Source organism: Temnothorax longispinosus, chromosome 9 (assembly GCF_030848805.1).
Source record: "Temnothorax longispinosus isolate EJ_2023e chromosome 9, Tlon_JGU_v1, whole genome shotgun sequence".
In the NCBI taxonomy this organism is placed as follows: Eukaryota; Metazoa; Arthropoda; class Insecta; order Hymenoptera; family Formicidae; genus Temnothorax; species Temnothorax longispinosus.
Genome location: NC_092366.1, coordinates 17,230,916 through 17,251,266, shown reverse-complemented (window position 1 = coordinate 17,251,266; position 20,351 = coordinate 17,230,916). Strand labels below are relative to the sequence as shown.

At 39.8% G+C, this 20,351-nt stretch overlaps 1 protein-coding gene across 1 annotated transcript in view; it reads left to right on the top strand.

Annotated features, from left to right (window-relative positions):
• LOC139818547 (uncharacterized) overlaps positions 1 to 20,351 on the top strand; it is a 65,920-nt gene that overhangs the window by 12,512 nt on the left and 33,057 nt on the right. Inside the window, exons 6-7 of the mRNA XM_071787276.1 lie at positions 5,271 to 5,560; positions 14,405 to 14,759. Of these exons, the coding sequence (XP_071643377.1) occupies positions 5,271 to 5,560; positions 14,405 to 14,759 (645 nt within the window). The remainder of the gene's footprint in view (positions 1 to 5,270; positions 5,561 to 14,404; positions 14,760 to 20,351) is intronic.

The window sequence follows — 20,351 nt, the reverse complement described above, 5'->3', positions numbered from 1 at the left end:
TTTATGTCGTCGGTTGTAAAAAGGGAAAAATCATAGATGAACCTTTTTAGAAAATAATGAGTCATTTATTTGGAATAAATTAATCGAGATGAAAAATTTTCTTGAGTCTGTAATACGTTACATAGTATTATTAACAGTATTTATTTACATTTTTGTCATAATCCATATATATTGTCTCTGTACATAATAATAATTGTAAATATTTTAAAATATTAGCCGTTGCTGCAACATGCTCGTGAACGTAGTATAAATCATCGGGATTTATCGTTAAGCCCGCCGACCACTCCCCAAAATTTCCATCGGGCTCGCGCGATTCACACGGAGACGTCAAAATTGAGAAATTTGTTTTGTCGCGTGACGAAGGGCGACGAAAGGGTCCATCGGGCGGATATTTGTCTTTGCCCGAAGGGAACGAAGAAATGGCAGACGTGGAAAAAGCGTGTTTACCTTGCGAGAATCGAGCGAATGTACATTCGCAAACTTTGCAGCGCACCCGGCTCGCTCGCGAACGAGAAAACTTTTGCCGAGGAATATCGTCTCGATCTGGTTTTTATCCCGTGTGAGAAATTCAACGATGGCTTCGTAATGAGAACTGTAATAATTATGGCCGGGGTACCGCGAAAAAAAGTTGGTGGAAGTCATTATCGTCGGTCTTCCTTAAATTAAAATAAAAATAATCGTGGCGTGTCGTCTAATTTCTTCGTGTTATTAGAGGATGATAATTCGTGGTTTTGTAGAATAAAAGATTTACCACCGAATTCGCTCGTGCTCTACAAATGTGCCGAGTGCGCTGCCTACATTACAATCATTAAACTACCAATTTACCGTACATGGGCGAAAAGTTCCATGTATTAATTTATTTCGTTTGCATATACTCCCGCATTTTTCATGCAGCCGCTGCACCGAGCGTAATAAGACTGTTTTACGCATTTGCGTGCACAATAGATCCACAAGCATGTGATTGCATATACGCAGTATATGTGCTTTTGACGCAATCTTCTCGAGGTTTTTCGTCCATGACGCTTCTCGCGGGGGATTTTAATTTCTTGCTCGCGCTCCCTCGGCTTAACGCGAACTTTTTACCGACTTCTTCCGTTTTATGCGCGCTTTCGGCCGTTATACACTCGCCTATTTCAAGCTTTATATTTTTCGATTTCGCCGAGACGCTTTAACTCTCCCTTTCTCCGTGTCCCCGTGGAGACGGAGAAAGTATTTCTACGGGCGGGTTCATGAACCCGATCCACCGATGAACTTGCCGTCGCGCCGACCTCGAATTCGAGATTGAGCGGACGCGTGGAATTCGAAATGCCGGTTTTGATTTCAGGATATGTTATCGCGAATTAACTTATTATTGCCTTTCTTTTCAAACTCTTTGTTCTCGATAATTAATTTTATTTTAGATTATTCTTCTATTTAAATCCATCTTTACGTATTTTGTAACACACACGACTTCATGCAGAATGTATTTAATTAAATTCTAGTGTGCAGTGTCTTACATAAATATTGCCGATTTCGCGAGACGAAGTCTAGTAGAAAAGAAATCTGTCAACGATTTCAATTTTGCAAACGAAACGCGAAACTATCTTGCCTTCGTCACGTTTAGGAATTCAATCTCGTTCAACCTTGGAGGTCAAGAGGCACCTCTTTACCCTTATCGGGAAATTTTTCTTTCAGACAATATATATATCGCTTTTCTCGAATTATATATTCCGGACGTGATACGAATTCTCTGGGTTTTTTTTTGGTGGGGTAGGGGCAAAGGAGGCTATTACGAATACGAACGGCACGTAAGAACGAGAGTGCACTCTCTGCAAAGAGTTGCGGGCAGCTGCAAATTCTCGAAAGAAAATTCAGTGGAAAAAGAGACAAAGGGAGAAAGAGAGAAAGTCACGACGGAAAATTAAAGAAAACGACGCGTCGCGAGCTTTAACTTGCGACCGGACTCGCCATCTCTCTCTTTTTTACCGCTTCGCGCTCTTTTATTGAATCTCACAGCTTCAATCTCTTTGGTTTTATCCCGTTGGCCCCGAGCTTTTCTCTCCGGAGACTTTCACCCCGCCGTTATATATATATATCACGATTTTATTCCTCGCTCGACACGTTCTCTCGTACATGCAATATTCGATTTTCTCGTCCAAAAATGCAAATATATTTCTAACTACTGGACCAAACGAGATTTGCCGAACCGAAATGCTTTTAATACTTAAATCCAAACCGTTTGCAAACACGTAGATCTGATTCTCGTCTTACGAATTTAGCGAGAGAGAGAGAGAGAGAGAGAGAGAGAGAGAGAGCGCCATATCTTTCCAAATACTCGCAACATGAAAAGTATTTTCCGAAAGATCTTTCTTCTCCGCATTGTATTCCGGTAAATGCGATTACGCTCGCAAGCCGAGCTTTCGTTCGCTCCTGCTTTTCGTCGTCTCGGTTTTCCATCCCAACGCGAATATATACCGCTCTTCTTGAAGTCTCTTCAAGCTCCACGAGAGCGATATCTTTTCCGCGATGCAACTGCGAGGCAGAGGAATAAAAGGGGACGAACACCTACCATTTGCCTCGGAGAACCTTGCTCTCGACGATGCGGCCGCCAGCTCATTGTTTCGTGTCGAAACGTTCTCCTTGTTTCAACCGCCACCTCTACATCACCGAACCCTTTACCCTTCCGTTCTATCCATTCGCCTTCCCGTAACGTAGACCGTTCACTTTTGTTCTCGCGAGGTGCGAGGTGTTCTCGCCAGAATCGATATTACTGTCTATCTTTTTTATTTGGACGACGGAAATCGATCAGACGATCTGCATCGCCTCGAATATTCCACAGGAGAGCTCATTCTTTCCTATATACTATACTGAAGCTATCGCGTGTTGCAAGATAGAACTCACAATCGAGCATGATGCGGTCTTATCAAGATCTCAATATCATCATATCTGTCTTACTTTATTTTATAATTTGACATTCGCGAATTTTTGCGCTATTTGTTGATTAATTCATAATTTTTCCCGAATGATTCTAGAAGAAGATTTTAATAGAAATAGCAAAAGTGCATCTGACAAACAATAAAGCGATAATGTAATTTGTGTTCTCTCTCTTTTTCAAGATAATTATTTGTAAAATAGTTTATATGAATCTTGCCTGCAGTTATTCTTTCTCTTTTTGTATCTTTGTTGAAAAATTATTAAATTAAAGGATCCTACTTGTTTAGACAACCAAATACTGTCGAGAGATGGACAGTTTCGAGTAAAATTTCTGAAATTCGCAAAATTTTTTCGCGTGTTTGAAGCTAGTTACCATACAAAGTGGCCAAGTTGCATCGTGAAAGTTTTCCTCCTTCCCCCCCCCTGCCTTTTCGCGTGAAATGCGGCGGATTATCACATTTGCTGTGATGCGCCTTCTAAATACGAATTCTTCTCGCGTACTTGCCGACGATGTCGGAAGGCAGAACGAATACTCGATTAATATTACAATCCACGTTACGAGAATGCTGCCTGCCGTTTTCCGTAACTGCACTTATTGTTAGCCGTTGCTTTCGCGCTTTTCGCGAATGCGCTGCTTGCGCGCGCTTCGGCCGCAATTCTCTCAGTCTCACGTCTCGAATCCGGAACGGCCAATTCCGCGCGAAGAAAGCTTCAGTCCCAGTAATGTAATTCCCTATAAAAAAGAGACAAAAATCAAGGGAAAAGGAAGCAGCGAAAGATAACGGGAAAGAACAGATAAATATTAAAAAATGTTCACGGAGAAAAGCTAATAAAACGAATAATAAAAAAATCAATAGAAAGAAGTAAAATGGAGAAAAGAAAAAAAACGAAAAAATGCAGAGGAAAATGGAAAGAATATCAAATTTGTTCAAAATCTTGTGTTATTTATTGATTAATTGTAGCGATTAAATATTAAATATAGCAATTATCTACACTTGTTTTTATCCACATTTATCTACATGTATAGCATTTGTTCATTACTGTAATATTTTATAACTGTTATTAACTTAGATAATTACTATTACTAATTCCTATTAATATTAGACAGCGCAAAGACGTGGAAAGCATAATAACACGTTATCTAAGTGATAAGGTAATATGAAGGAGCCCTTCTCGTCCTCCTCATCTCCCTCCGTTACAGTACTTCGCGGAAGAGAGGGTAAGTTCTAAGCGCTAGTTAGAACTTACGCTACTGACTTGGGCCAATTTTCGAGTACCGGGAGTAATCGGGATGTGCAACGCGAGCATCTTCTCCCGCTCTCTCGTTGTCGGCGTACCATGCGCGAGAAAATCCAGGCTTTCGCTTACCCGTTCTCCCGGAGGAGGAGCGTTGGGACTTTGCATAATACGTATCTACACGCGAGCGCGCGCGCGCCAGATGCGCCAGAGGGATAACCGCCGCGCGAATAGACAACGTGAAATGTGCATTACATATGCATAAATATATTCGCCGACGAGTCCGCCGAACTTCCGCGCCGCTAACTCGCCACACCGACCGAATTTACATCGGCTGCATCCGCCGGGCACGGCGCAGCATCCGTTCGAGCCGCGCGTCTTGCGCGCAAAAGCCGAGCTTCCCGAAAGTGCATCCCTCTTCCTCTCTCTCTCTCTCTCTCTTTCTCTCTTTCTCTCTCTCCCGCCCTTCATCCCTCGCATCATCACGCGCGTTAGATCCGCTGCAGTTTTTTCCGGACTATACCGGAATATAAAAGCGCGAACGTAACGTCGTCGATGGAAATTCCCTTCGCTCGCGTTTCATTTAACATATAATTTAAACCCGAATGTACATAACAGCTACAATATTAACCGCACTTCCCGAGTAAACCGATACCACATGCATAATCCGTGTGCGAAGTTTGTTCCAAAAACGTTTGTAGTTTGTGACGGACAAATTATATAATCCGCCATATGTCTGCGCGGGTGTTTATATGTTCAACAACAAAATTATCAATTCGCCGAGCCTCATCACGAAAAGTGTAATTTACGTGTAATTAGTTTTACACGTATATCTCTGACTTCAGAAAATATATAATTATTGACAAAATTATTAATTTGCCTCACAAAAAGTAATTTTCTCAACATTACTTTTGCACATATATATTTCTGACTTCAGAAGATAAATGTCTATGTTTTATTTTATTTCAATTGTAATTTTTTTTGTATATTTGGCTCTTTCTTATTTTATTTATTTATTCGCGCTCGTTGAGAATTATTTGACGTTGTCGCAATTCGATGACAAAACGCGAGAACGTGTCTAAGTGACCCATTAACGCCGTCATTAACGCGATTGATTTCAGGTTGGAGTGCGTGGTGAACGCTCTTTGTCGCGGCTTGAGTCACGCCTCCGGCAGTCTGTCGCGTCTGGTGCTCGACATGAATCTGTCCGGCGAGCAAGTGTCCCGGGTCTGCGAGGCACTTCGCGACTGCATTCAAGTGCAGGCGTTGCACTTGCCCCATTTAGGCTGCGGATGCGAGGGCCTGGCATCGGTCGCCGAGCTGCTGAAGGAACGGCCGCTGCTGGCACTCAACCTGGCCGGCAGCTGGGGCGCCAAGAACGAGGATCCGTCCAGCTCTGGCATCAGTATGGGTAAAACCTTGCCATTATTGCCCTCGATTCGTTGGCGCGATTCCGCGGATGCTTACTTTCCGAAAATTAAATATCGAAGTTAGATTCGTGATTATTTTCGAATAAATGAATGCAAGACACCCCCGATATTTGAAAAATTATGAATTATTTGTATTAAGATAATGAAGAATTATTTTTATCGAGACAATATTAATTGCTTTTTATCTTTTATCGTTATCTTGAAATTTCTGCCCCAAAAAAAGTGAAATGAAGAATTGTTTAAAGAATATTTGCCAGTTGTACTTGTTTTATTGTTTTTAATGGATAATAATTATATAGGTATAGGCATTCTTTACCCATGTTATTTCTGCTTTGCAGTGATTTTATTCCAAAAATCGTAAAAATAAAAAATTTTTGAAATAAAAGTTGCGAGTAGAGAGCCATTTTAGTGGCCATCTTTTTAATTAAAAAATTTAGCTCTCTGGACACGATTTACATTACATACGTACATATGTATATCGAAAGCATGCATGCATATTTCGTGGTGAATTGCGTCGACAAAATTGCGAGCTTTGCCGACCGATGCGAAGCGTGAACATCATGGTACATACCTATCGTTATTTGACGTCCACGAATTTTCCACAATATCAACCGCATTTTATATTTTATCGGCTTAGGCAAATTTTTTCTTTGCAATTAAATTATTCCTCTTATAGAGTAAAACATTTTTTTCTTGCTGCATCGAAATTATTGGGCGCCCTTTTTTAAACATCTATTTACAATTAAAAAAGGCGAAAGAGTCATTCTAGATGCATGCCACAATTTCTTTCCATAAATTAATATAATATGCATGTGAAACGCATGAGTAAAATTTAAAAATTTTTATTCAGGACGAAATTTTTTTGCGTTTATTATTTAATATAAGTAAGGGGAATTTTTTTTATAAAACTAACAATATTTTCTCTATATCTTTGAATGTTCTCCAAGTACGAGCGAGTTCTTTTCGAAAAGTATTAATAGGAAATTAGCGAATTCTCCGTAGATATATAGGATAGTAATTTCGCGGTTCTGTCAGGGTTACGTCCCATAATGGTTGAATCGTTGTCAACGGCCCGACCGCGGTAACAGAGGAGCGACAACGGTGACACGTCGCCGAGAAAACTACGTCGACACAGTCACATCGGTCCGACAAAAGTAACATTGTCGCGTATGCACGCTCGCCATTAACCCGACTCCGGAATTAGAAACTTGCGGAACGGAAGCACGCGAATTGCGCCGACAAATCCGTGCGACCGAAAGTTGCGGCGATGTTAAAACGAACTTTGGCCCTTCCGAAACTTCAAGTCGCGCCATTTGCCCACGGATGCACGGACTGGGACTGGAATGCGATTTATTCGCCATAAATGCCCGCGATATCTGCAAGAATCGAAACAATTGACAGTCAATGATGATCAGGCAGGAACAAAATTAACAAATTAAAACAGAAAATTAACGTTATATTATAGAAATATATGACGATGATTTTTAGATTTATTCAAATAATAAAATTTAGCTTAACGTGCTTAAAAAAGTATTTGCGTGAATTAATTTATAATTATTATATTATATGAAATTTTTAGAATATGTGATTTTTAATAAATAGAGTAAAATGAATTCGCCACAGAAAAATCAGGCGATTTATCTTTCTTTTTTCGATACATTAAAATCAATGAAATCAAGTAAAATTTCATTACCATTTAAACTAAATAATTTGTAGAAAATGGAAACGATAATAATGGATTATATAATTCTTATTTTCCAGTCACAGAACAAAGATAAGCTTTATTCAAACTTAAAGCATATGTTTAATATTACAATTTATCAATCTTTTAAAATGGAATAATACATCAGTTATTCAAGTTTTCATTAAAAAGATTAAATAATTTGCATGATAAATTTGCTGTAATAATTAACTTGTCAATATTATAAGCTATGAAAATCAATAACCGATGACAGATTGGTACACATATAAGCGTAATTATCGGCTTAAACACGCGAACTTTATGCGATGCCGTTGGCTCGTTTGATGGCTCGTAATTCGAAAACTAGTATAATCTCAACATTAAAATTTAATTGATCTCCAGAATAGTAAAATATTAATGAACGTGAGATAGCCCGCGTATATAAATATATCCATACGCGGTCGCGCACGCAGATAAAAGATTTTCTCTCTCCCGGTGATTTATTTCACAGCTTCGAAAGAGGAGCAATTACAAGTACGGTGGATACTTCGGGGGAAGCCAATCCGTTTACAAGACCGCGAGCAAGAATCGCTCGGCCCCAACGAAGTAAGAGCAGCTCGTTGCATTCTCTCTTCCCGCGAAATTGACAATCGATCGGACTTACGAGTGTCTCGCTATAGGCACCTCGCGACTTTTGCACCGTGCTATAAGATTGCTATTGCTCACAGATTCCCGAAGGAATCGCTTTTCACCATGTTCGCCCACCCGATCATCTTTTTCTTAGCTTTTTCTTAGCTGAAAGACTCTCGTACAATAATAAATAGAAAGTTTCTCGTATAATCAGAGATTTTTTATTATTCCTTTAGGTGCTATATATTCCTTATTTTTATTATTCCCTTAGGTGCTATGTTCTCATATAAATATATATAGCGAAAAAAGTTATATAGTTTGATTAAAAAAGGTTCGCGTTTTATTAAACAAACGCCCGGTTAAATTAATAAAGCGATATGTGATAAATAATTCTGTTAAAATACTATATAAGGTCGTGTCGAATTGCAAATATTTCGTTAACTTTGTTTACATTTGTTTAAACTCGTTTGCGGTCCAATTATTTGTTTTAATTTTTCTCCGAAATTAAAAAAAAATTAATTTACAGGGCAATTTAATGGCGTTTTGATCTGGGCGGTTTTTGTAGTTCAATTGCGATCTTATCTGCCTTTATACGTCGTTTAAAATCACAACCGCGCAGCAGTGTTAATCCCGAAGTTTTTTTTAATGGCCCCACGTTTCGGTCGCGCAAATGGCTCCAAACGAAACTAAAGCGCCATTACAACTTTCGAGCTGTGTGTAAGGTCTGCGTAATTAACGATTATTATGTTAGCTCGGAATTGGGAGTGCGCGGCGAGTTTGCTTATCAACTCCGTTAAAACACATGCACCGCGGCTCAATATATGCGTATTCATTAAGGTTGCGGGTGAATTATACATATACTTTATGTTTACTGACTTTATAATTACTTTATAATTATCATAAACGCGCTCAAAATATTGGGGATTAATTATTCAAGTTCTTTCTCGGTTCTTTCGCTACAAAAGCTCGATATTGGTAAGTAGCAGTTTCACAAAAGTACGCGGTGAAAAAGTTTATTCTATTTCACTAGAAATTAGCATTGAACTACTAGGATAGATATCGGTTAAAAGTTGTAAAGTTTTTTTTAGTGAAAATCACAAAAATCTTCTTTAATTTCTTCGAAATCTGAAAGGGGATTATGATGGTATAATCAAATAATCTCTCGAATTTCTCATTTAAGTTTCGGATTCCTGAAATATCTGCGGCTCGCTCGTTCTCAAAAGAGAGTAACGTTACGTCCGAAGGATCACGTTTAGTCAGGCATCCCTTTCTAATCTACCTTCCCTCCTCCGCTCTCTCATCTTAGTCACGAAATCGCTTTGCATCGTCGTTCGCTGCAAATGCGCGCCGCGTTTTCCCCGATCGTCGAGGTCGGTTTCTCGCCGGCCAGCGGCATCCAATCACGCTAAAACGCCTCGGATAACATTGAATCGTTTCGGGAGCCATTGTTGTAAGCAATACGCGTAACAGCAGCATCGTAAATTCACCGGATTGCTTTAAACAAACTATTGGTCGCACCGCGTAAAAAATTGAAATCGCGATTACGAGAACTGTGGAGTGGAAAAATTGTTAAGGAATTGTACGTAAAAATCGAAAAGTTTAAAATAAAAAGAATATTTGATAGCAGCACTTTTGAAAAAGCATATCTCACAAACTGTGTAAAAAAAGAAATATTAAACTTTAATCTGAAACAAATGACTTCTTAGAAGAATAGAATGGTAGAATAAAAATCTAGGATTATACATAATTAATATCTACAATAAGAATATAGAATAATAGCTGTTGAATAATCGATGGAAATTAATTCATGGAATGAAACTGCTAATTTATGAACGTCTAAGGCGAATAAAATAAATCTATAATTTTAAACTCCTTTTACATTAATATAATTATAGGAATGACATTTAACGCTTTATACGATTTTTACAATCTCCTTTGCTGCTCCTTATTTGTTACCAATTTCTCGTTATATATAGTCAAGATTCCGAGTTTAACATACGTAAGAAAAATATCGAGTTTTTCGAAACAGTAATAAAGCAACGGTTATAATTATTTATCTCTTATATTATCAAAAAAGCGTTTGCGCCGTTAGGGAATATGAAATGTAAATTGGACGTCGGGGGGGAAGCATAAGCTATCGGCATCGCGAAATTGCTTTTCCCATCGAAAGGATTGGACGTCACCTCCTTGTTACCGATCGCTTTAACTGGGTCGCCGCCACCAATCGGACTCTATTATAATTAGTTTGGCACAACACGAGCGGATGAACGCGCGATGCAAGTTGCGCTGATCGATCGAAGAGCAAAAACTTTCCCCGCCTCTGTACCGTGATCAAGTAAGTTTAGTACAACGTAGCGAGAAATATCTACCTCTTTTCGCATAAAGGAGACAATAATTAATATCGAATTATGCATTCTCGCGAGTCTCTCGGATAGGGAGAATAAATGGGTTTACATTAAACTTTCTTTCTCGTTATCTGGAAACATTGAAAGACAACAAATTTTAATGAACCTAATAAAACTTTCTATCTAGAGATTTCTATCATCTCTTTCTTTTTTGTCTCTCTTTTTTTATATGAAAGAGGTAATAATAGAAACCCTCTCCAAACAGTAAATGTACGAATAGTAGAAATACAAATAATTTTATGAAAAACTTAATTCCATGTTATTGAAGTGCTTTCTACAAATTAATTTATTCGTTAATCAATTAATTCTTCCTCTATCTCTCTTTCTCTCTCTTTCTCCATATCTCTTCGTGAAATTATGAATTCGCTTGCTTAACAGAAAACCGTCTTGAGTTTGTTAATATTAAAAAAACTTGATTGTTATCGTAAATTACATTAGAATTATTTTGAATTAAATAAACAACATTTTCAAGTTTATTTAATTAATTTTGATTATAATCTTTGTCTACAGCCTATTCTTGAAAAAAGAGAAGAGGTGCGGAAGGTATTTAAAATGAAAAGAAGCTTAAGCTTCTTCTTTATCTTCTGCATCAAACGCTCAAATAAATTGATATGAAAAGGCTTTATAACGCCGTCGGATAATAAGTCAAGTCGATGTTCAAACGCGCGATATCAAACATTTCTTTTATACCGAAACTTTTTTACAAAGAAGAACGTCTTCTTTTACTTCTGCGCCTTAAGACGCACTGTTATTTACCGTCGAGATATTAAGATATAATAATAACAAACGATATTTCAAAAGCAGTATTATTCAAGTCGACAAACTACAATCCTTTTAAATAATAAGAGAAAGCACATGAAATATTTGTTCGCGCTTAAATAAATACGTAAAGTAAATTTTACAAATTATAAATGTATAAGATAAAATTACATACATTCACGGCGTAATGCCGTAATATTTCACGGTACTTTAACACAAAACATATTTTGACGTCATAATACGTATCAACCTAATTAACGTTGTCATAATCACTTCATGTCGATTATCGATGATTTATTAATGAAATCGCGAGTTCGGTAATCTCGGGTTAATCATCGTCCGAATGATCGCGTGACGTAACGCGATTTTACGTTCCAGTTACGACATAACTTCCTATTACGCAAAACTTCGACAGTGTCCCGGCGGTGTCCATCAATTTAATACTCGACAACGTTGACGACGACGACGAGGAAGAACGACACATTTGCATCGCGCGTGTCTAAGCACATGCTCGAGAAAGTGTATGGAAGTTCGTGTGAAGTTCGCGAACAAAAGTTAACACTTATTATAACAGCTCAACTTGGAAATTCTCCGGAAACTATGCACGAGCGAGAGAGAGAAGAGAAGAGATACTGTCTACCCGTCGCGAGCGAGGACTTAAATCCTCGTTGCTGGCTGGTGGACACGACTTTCTCGTCACCGATTAGACGGAATATAATTAATTCAGAAGAGGTGGGCCAAGCACACGTTTTGTACGGATACGAACGAAGATACGAACAGAAAACTTTGAATGAGACGATACGGCGCATTGAAATCCAATCGACTAAATCGTTTCTCTGCTGTTGTTTATTGTCGTCGGGTCGAATTTGCGAAAAGCTAGTGTTTGCGACGAGGATTGAAGTTACAGTAATTTTCTTTCGTTGCGGTACTGTTGCTTGAAATTAATAAATGATGAGAAGAAATTAGGAGAATATTTTTGCCGAGTGTTTGCCGCATATTTATGTTTTTGCTGAGACGTAGAAGCTTCGAAAAAGCAAAAGTTTAAGCATCCAAGGGCTTGAGTTTCTCAAGGATTCAAGTGTCAAGTTTCTAAAGGATTCAAGAATCCAGGGGTCGTTTAGTTCAAAAACTCGACGAACTATAGAGATCGAGTACTTCAGATTAAAAGACAGGACGTTACAGACTAAAAGGTATGAAGATTCTAAAATCGAACGGGGGGGAAAGGATCGATCGGGAGACTTGAGCGACGTGCTAGTTCGCAATCCGGAATAATATTGCCGCGACGGATGACTCTCGTCGAAATTAAGCAACGCGCCGTGACGAGCGTTTCGAATTAATATCCACTGCGTGGATCTCGCGTGGCAGTTTCCTCGAATTTTCCCGTACATCTAATTTTCCCCGACCGATATACACGTCCCGGATGAGATCACGTCCAAAAAGGAGTTTAAGTGCTCAAACCCGTACCGTGGAATCCGCATTTGAGCTTGCTCGAACAGCACATCTCTCGTTGAACATCCGCAGCAACGTTAACGTTGCCAGCATCGTAGCTACAGGCAGCTACGGGTGGCAAAATAGAAGAGAAAGAGCACTGGTTTAAGTAGCTCAGGTTTAGACATATCCACTGCATTTGCGGAAAGAAAAAGATTTTATTTTTTCCTTACGCTACTGGAATCTCAAGATTTTTCTAACTAGCAACTTCCTTAAAATTTATGACACCCTTTTTTTCAATCATGCTTTCCATCGCTTTCGCTTTTGTTTTGCATATTTTGTACGGTAATTTTAGTGACTTTCAATATTTTTTTTTAGAAATGGGAATATATGTGATTAATATTAGTATAATGTAAAATATATTTTATATTTAAAATATATTTCTGGGCTTTTCTACGCCACTGCTACTATACTTGCATTCGACTGCAATTCTAGACGGATGCGATGGCAGAGCGCTCGCGAAATAGCGATAAACGAACCCTAATTTAATTAGTAATTACGAAACGCTCGTTGCAATGCGCCGGACGCGACGGCACAATTATCGTACGTGGCGGTGTACTATACCCGCTCGGATAACTCGTCCTACGTGGCTTGCCGTTGATTGATCGCGTTACACAGCGGGCCCGATTACAGAACAACGCGTTACCGCGCGGTTACGAGTTTAACGCTGATAAAATTCGCTCTGTAACCGAAATCTGCGCTCCGATTCGATAAATCGACCGAGAGGCGAGAAGGATGATCGGTGCCACTTTACGAAACCGGAAAACGGAGAAGCTTATAGGATTTGATACTCGAATTCGCTGCTACCCACTTATTCTTTTACTTTTTCGTCAAATTACTTGCGATAGTATCGTGCCTTTTGGTTTAAAATATTAGAGATTATTTGTTTAAAAATATTATAGATTACGTTTCTTTCTCTTATTTTATTATTGCATGGTATACAAAATTTTTGTTTCTTTTACAAAATAATTACATGTATAAAGAATTATGAAAAAGAACAAGATGCCAATAGAGTAAATTTCTAATTACGAACAATTTAATTATTAGATTATTAAAAATAACTATTCAATATTGGAACATTATTTATCTTCATCTTACATATTATATAAACAAAATTAATATACTTTAGCGAAAAAATGTGAAAATAAAGATACTTATATAAAACTGACTCTTTCATTTTATATAAGAGAAGACCGAAGGAATCTATGGCGATACTGCGCGCTCACGGAATTACTAAATTTCATCCGTGGCCAAGAAGTGTATTTGCCGCTGTACTATAAAGAAGCTTCTAAACAAATTTATTCGTGACGGCAACCACCGTTTATATTTCGTATACCGCTCCGGTAAAGGTTACTATCGATAAGACAAGTGGAAATTGTGTGAGGTATCTACTCCATAAAAAGTTATACGTATCGTCATCACGATGCTCGCTCGTACGAAAAGAACAAATCACCCTCCATAAACTCCGTCTTTTGCTTTTTCAATTTCGCGCTGCCCTCCCCGTCTTTCTTCGTCCTCCCCTCGCATCATAAAGGTTTTTCGCGCGGACTTATTTAACTTTTCCTTCAAACCAATCGCACGAGAAGAACGTGGTTCTTCGCGCTGCGCACGACATTGTAATATTTGATTCCGAGTAGAGTATTTCTGCGACGAATATCAAACATTGTGAATATCTTCTTTTATCTTTCGCATCTCTATAGTGATAGAGAGAGAGTTTACATAATATAATTTAATTTCCCCCATATCACATTTATCTCTTTTTTATTTCTCTCTCTCTTTTCTTCGTTTAACTCGCTTTGACCTAGAATTTTAAGATCACAAAGTTTCGACGATATCATCCTGACGCAGTAATTTTACGGCAGGTTCAGGTTCAGGTTCCGGTTCCGGTAGCAGTGGCTGCGCCTCCAGTACCCTCGGCACCCTACCGCTGAATCGCTGCTACTCGTCCTTACCCAGGGGCGCGCTAACGGCTTACGGCAGCCTGACACGACCCGCCACTCTACCGCGACTTCCCCTGGGCCTAGGCTTGGGCCCGGCGCCCAACACCGGCAACGGACCTCTGCCCCAGAACGATCGGGATCGAGACAGCAACGGAAGCAGCAAGAGAAACAGCGACAGCGTGCTCTGTCATCGGCTGCCCTTGTTACATCCTCTGCCCACGTGTGATGTTACCAGTCATCAGGGCACCGGCTTCCACGAGATATTCAACGCTATTAGGTGAGTCGTTTTAGCGTGCATAATTTCTCCATTTTCTTGTAAATTGCTATATATTGAGGGGAAAGGAAATGACAGAGAAACACTTGGATTAAATTCTTTAAGAATTCTGTTGCTTTAGTTTTAGTAAACTTTCTTTTCCTTCGTCCACGGGACTCTTTTTGTATCTATTTGTTGGCGCTCTTATATTTTTTACGTTAGAATGAATTTACAATATTTGTGAGCGATATTATATTTATTAGAATACGCGAACGTGGAATTACGCGCTGCTAATCATTCGGGAGGAGGGAAGATTCAATCTGCAGTCACTGCGAAATATTGATGTTGCATAAATCCCGATCGATCTTCGTGTCTATCATGCGCACCAATAGTTCAGCATGAAAATCCAATAATTTCATGTAGAATGACATTAAACGCGGTAACGTTAATAATTATGCGCGACATTTCGTTATCGACTTAATCACATTTCCCATTACCATTATAATTACCATCACAACTGAATGTTTTACGGTCGAGACGGACCGTGAAACGTGTGATGAGTACGGTCGAGTGACGATCAGTCTTGACGCATATAGATATTTTTACGCATAAATGAATACAAACGCCATACATATTCCTGCAGTGTACGTTCCGATACAATAATCTGACTGAATAAAATATTCAGCAAGATACAGTCACGTGCTGATGCAACATTACGTTTAAAATAATAATTGCGCCTTTCGTATTGCATAAAAAGAAATTGCGTAAAAGTTAATAATTTTAATAAAAATTTAGATAGTTTTCAATGAAATTTTGAGAGAAAATTTTCCGGGAAAGGAGAAATGAAGCCAAACTTTAGAAGGTTTAGGAATGACGTCTCTTTAAAGACGAAAGATTTTAGGGAGACAAATGATCTCTTTGCCATTCAACGCGCCTCTCTCTTTCCGAGCTCTTGTACGAAGAAGTGAGCGTATTACATTCGCGACCTTGAAACAAACCCCCGCAAATGATCGAACAACTTGTCCCTTCTGATTACCTCCTCGACGAAGAGGAACTTCTCGGGGACGAGAATATGCGACCTAGAACGATAAGCATCCCCCCGAACTTCCTCGGGGTCTCTTTCTTCTTGAACGACCGGTAAATGAATAATGGAAATTAAAGGGAACGAGTGGGAATATTTCGTTGGCGAAATTACGCGAACTTTGCGGACGACGGAGGCGAAAACTTCGGTCGGGAGCTGCTGGGATCTCCTCCGATTACGTCAACAGACTTCACCCCGGCGGCAAACTCGTGGAAATCGCGCAACTCCTATCGTCATATTCGGCCCGGCGACGAAGAAACGGGATGCATTCGTCGGCACCCCTGGTCGACCATTAGATATCGTCCCGAGAGTTTTAGTTCTTCCCGGACGAGAGGAGCTCGGAAAGTTCGGTCGGCGAGCCGTGCGCTTATCCGGGCGAGAAGCCCGATATTTCGCGTAATTACCGTCGGAGCTTGCCCGAAGCTGTACGAGATACGCGCGAATAATTTGCGGAATTATTCGAGAATGAGCCTATATCATCTTTTTTATAAAATTTAAATTGCGTATAATATTTTAAAATTTATATTTATTGCCTCATTGCTCCTAAAATATTACCTAACTAACTTGATATTCACTTTTTCATGAACTAGACGCGCCATTATTTTCCGTATAACTGTTAAATGTTGGCCACTTTAAGTAAACTTTCAATTTAACTAAATTAATAACTTAGACAATCAGGTTTTTTAAATTATCAAGATATTAACAATAGAGAGAACAAATTATATCTGTGTATTTTTATTGTACTAGGATTGCAAGACGATTGCAGCTGGTATTAGATATTAATTTATCCTCCTGCCTTACAGAGATCTTACATCGTTGTACGTCTGTAGACCATTAATAATATTTAAAACAGCTTGCACGTCCCATGATTTATTGTTCGCGTAATCGCCGGAGTGCCGCGCGATACGATGGTCCAGCCGGTGGCGGCGGCGGCGGCGGTGGCGGCGCGCGGGAGGAAGGAAGTCGATCCATTTCTCGCAGATGCGAACCGACACGGGTGCTCCCAACTGTATTCTAAAGATCTCGGAAAGATTTCTTAAGACCGCGACGGGAATAAAAGTTCCGCCGCCACCTGCCGCATCGGCCGTTCGTCTTTTTCGCGCCTGCAAATCGGCATGGCAAGTCGGATCCGCTCGGTGTACGTGCGTGTTCGATTACGAAGGTGATAAATAACTTTGCGCTCCGCCCCTACACGTTAATTGCCTATATATTATCGTTCGATCGCCAAAAGTGTAAGCGCGAGTTCTAACCGGGACAATCGTAATTGAGCGATGAACGTGTAGCATCCCAATTTTTCCCGACGATTAATACAAATTGTCAAATCAACCAGAAGAATAGCGACCATTAATTTCGTCGTTGCAGGCTGTCACGATTAGCCCAATGCCACGTTTATCACGATCGAACTGAAAGTGATATCATCGATCATCGGAACGCGGATGAAAGAATGAAAGAAACGAGATTCAGAAGTTATTTCTATCATCTTTAGCCCATTGAGACCGCATAACGTGTCTGATTCGTGATAGGTACTTGTGTCAAATGTGAAGACAACGAGTCGGACTTATCGGATTTTCCGCGAGTAGTTTTTAAAAATAATTCAGTTTTTGTGTTCATAAAAAACTCATTATTCTTTAAGATACATTAATTTGTGTATATATTTATATATATTTTTAATAAATACTCAGACATTTTTATACTTGATTTTTATCATTTTTATGGATGACAAAAATAAATACTGCTCTCTGACTTCGACGTTCGCGAAATAAATACGATCTCAATGGGTTAGGCTTATTAATGGTTGATCTTCTTCTATCTAATCGTTGAAAATGTTTATTCGTTTGTTTCTGGCGGGAGCAAATTAACTCGCGCGAAACACATGATGAATGCGGCATCGATAGGCATCGCGAGGGCAAGCTGTGCCATGGGTTAATGGAACCTCGTCTTGCGCATTATTGCAGATTATCGCCGCATAATATCGTGCGAGAAAATTACGTTGTTACCCGTTACGTTCCGCCGCCGCTGAATAGAGCCCGACGCCGAGCAATTTCGCGAGGATTTGTATTCGTTATCGACGTTAAATACAAAACGGCGAGTTCGGCCCGGCGGTAAAAGCCACCCCGGGATTCTAATTTGTACTTACCCCCTTACGTCTAAAATTGAGCGCGCGAACCCGAACGAAACGTCAGCTACGTGACGTCGACGTGTTTTTCGGACGCGCGACGTGTTTCCGCCGAATTCCGGGATACGGTAAATTTCGCGAGACCCACAGCGACTTCGTCGTGATGTGTGTAACAGGTGCAGGGTGTAGGCAAGCGCGTATATACATACCGGCGAAGGTGATGTTTTTAATTAAAAACTCGCCTTCGCCGGCGAGTTGGGCGCGAGTCGCGCGGATACCGGGAAATTGGAACCCTCCGCTCGGCGGAAACATATTCCCGAGATTTCCGCGTGCTCGAGCGCGCACGACCTTATTGCGCCTTTCCGCGCGCTTTCCGACGCGTATCCGCGACGCGCGAACGTATTTCCATTAAATTTCTCGTGCCGGCCTTCATCGCGTTGCCGTCGTCGCGTCGTCGACTTTCTTTAACCTGAACTTACGAGCACGCGGAAAAATAACGTCAAAATTTCAAAAACGCGAGAAACGCACTCGAGATGTATGTCGAGGAAATATTACTTTGACCACCGAACCCTCGGTCGAGTCTTTTAAGATTGTCGGAAAGCGATAAGCGCGTGTCTTGAAAGCTGAAAATACACAGTTGCACAAAGTTGCTTTATTACATCTGACTCCGTCTCTAAACGAGAAACCCGTTTACCGATTAAAAAAAAACTACTTTATAATTTCAGGGAGTTTTTTTCACAGCGAAAATGCGAATATGTGATGTAAAAAAGTTTTTTCTACATATTTAGTTTCCGTTGAATTTTTCCATTGAGACCATGTTGACGGTCCGCGTTTCGTCAACATTTTATTATATCAGTTTCATTTGTGTAAGTAATATATTTTTTCACCGTATCCGTGTAAATGTTATGCAAACAAGCATTTTTCACGGCGTTTTTTCGTCATTCGACTATTACGTTCTATCGGGGACATGATTACTCTTTTCAGAAGTGTGAGTTGTAAAAAATGAAACGCGTTAAAAAGCGGGCTTGATGCGTTCTCGGAAAATCACTGAATTCTGATTAGCTGTTTTTCGTAAGAAAAGTCTATTAACAACCGTTAACGCTGGTTCACCTAAGCCAGCAAAAAATAACGCGTCTGCTTCGTCATATTTCGCGGCTAAAGGAGATGGATGTACCGCGTACGGGGGCGTCTGAATGACGTTTATCGGCGTTTCCCTCCGCGGAAAAGAGAGCCGGGACAAAGGGCGACTAATCGATCTCTCTTTCCGCCCCGCGTGTTCCGTCATCCTTCATAAACGTGCTGTCCAAGATTTTCCATGAGCGTGAAAATATACACGTCCCGTGCCAGACCGGGCGGTGATGGGATCGTCCGTCCATAATCGATTCTCATCGTCGAGATAACGACGGGCTATTTCGTCCTTCCCCCGAAATTTCGCAAGTCACGCCGAATCGCGGCGATCTCTCATCGAGGCTCCGCAGCAGCCGCTGTTAAACGCGCGATCGAGACTTATCGATCATCCCGCCCCGCGAGCTTCCGATATACGGGATATCACAATTCCTCTCTTTCTCTCCCTTCTCGTAGAAATTCTGTTCCGAATCATTCGGAATAACATGTTCGACGTCTGTCGAGCGTTTTATTCGCTCGAAGATCGGAAAGATATTTCCGTGAAAAATAGTCTTCCCGAATGTCACGTCGTAATCAACGATAGATTTTAGTCGGGAAAACAGTCTTCGAAATTCGCGAGCTTTATATATTTAAAAATATATATTTAACGAAAAAGAACATTATAAATAAATTTTTAAAAAGTTTCAGAATTATATAAATGTATAAATTGTAAATATCTACATTTTTGTGAATATATCGCCCTGTATTTCTGTCACAAAAAGACATCATGAAAATAAAATGTCTTTATTCGAGCGTAACATGCAAGCATGATGGAATTCGTCAAATAGGGATGATTACGTCTGCCAGTTTAGGAGATGCCTGACGCATAAACGAAGAAACAATACTTCGAGGGTTGATAGCAGCCGACTGCGCTCTCTCGGAACTTTATAGCTACCTCGTCATTCGTGAATTTCGAAATCGCGCTCGTAAATGGACTCGTAAAGGGTTGAATGCTTTTTACTTTTTTACTTCATCGTTAATGCTAGGCGGTATTAAGCGTGACAGAATGTATAATTTTACCGAGCGTCTTCAAACATGTGTATCTCACGTGTAAAGAGATTTTGATACGTAATAAGGGAGAAAATAATTGCGAATGGATAAAAAGATGGGTTTTATAATATTCTTAAAGCAACAAAATTTCCGGATGCAAGAATATAATTGATTAAGAGATCTGGAAAATCTTAAAAATAACATCATATTTTAATAGAAAATTGATGAACGTTTCGTATACATGCACTTCCGATTGAGAGTCAAA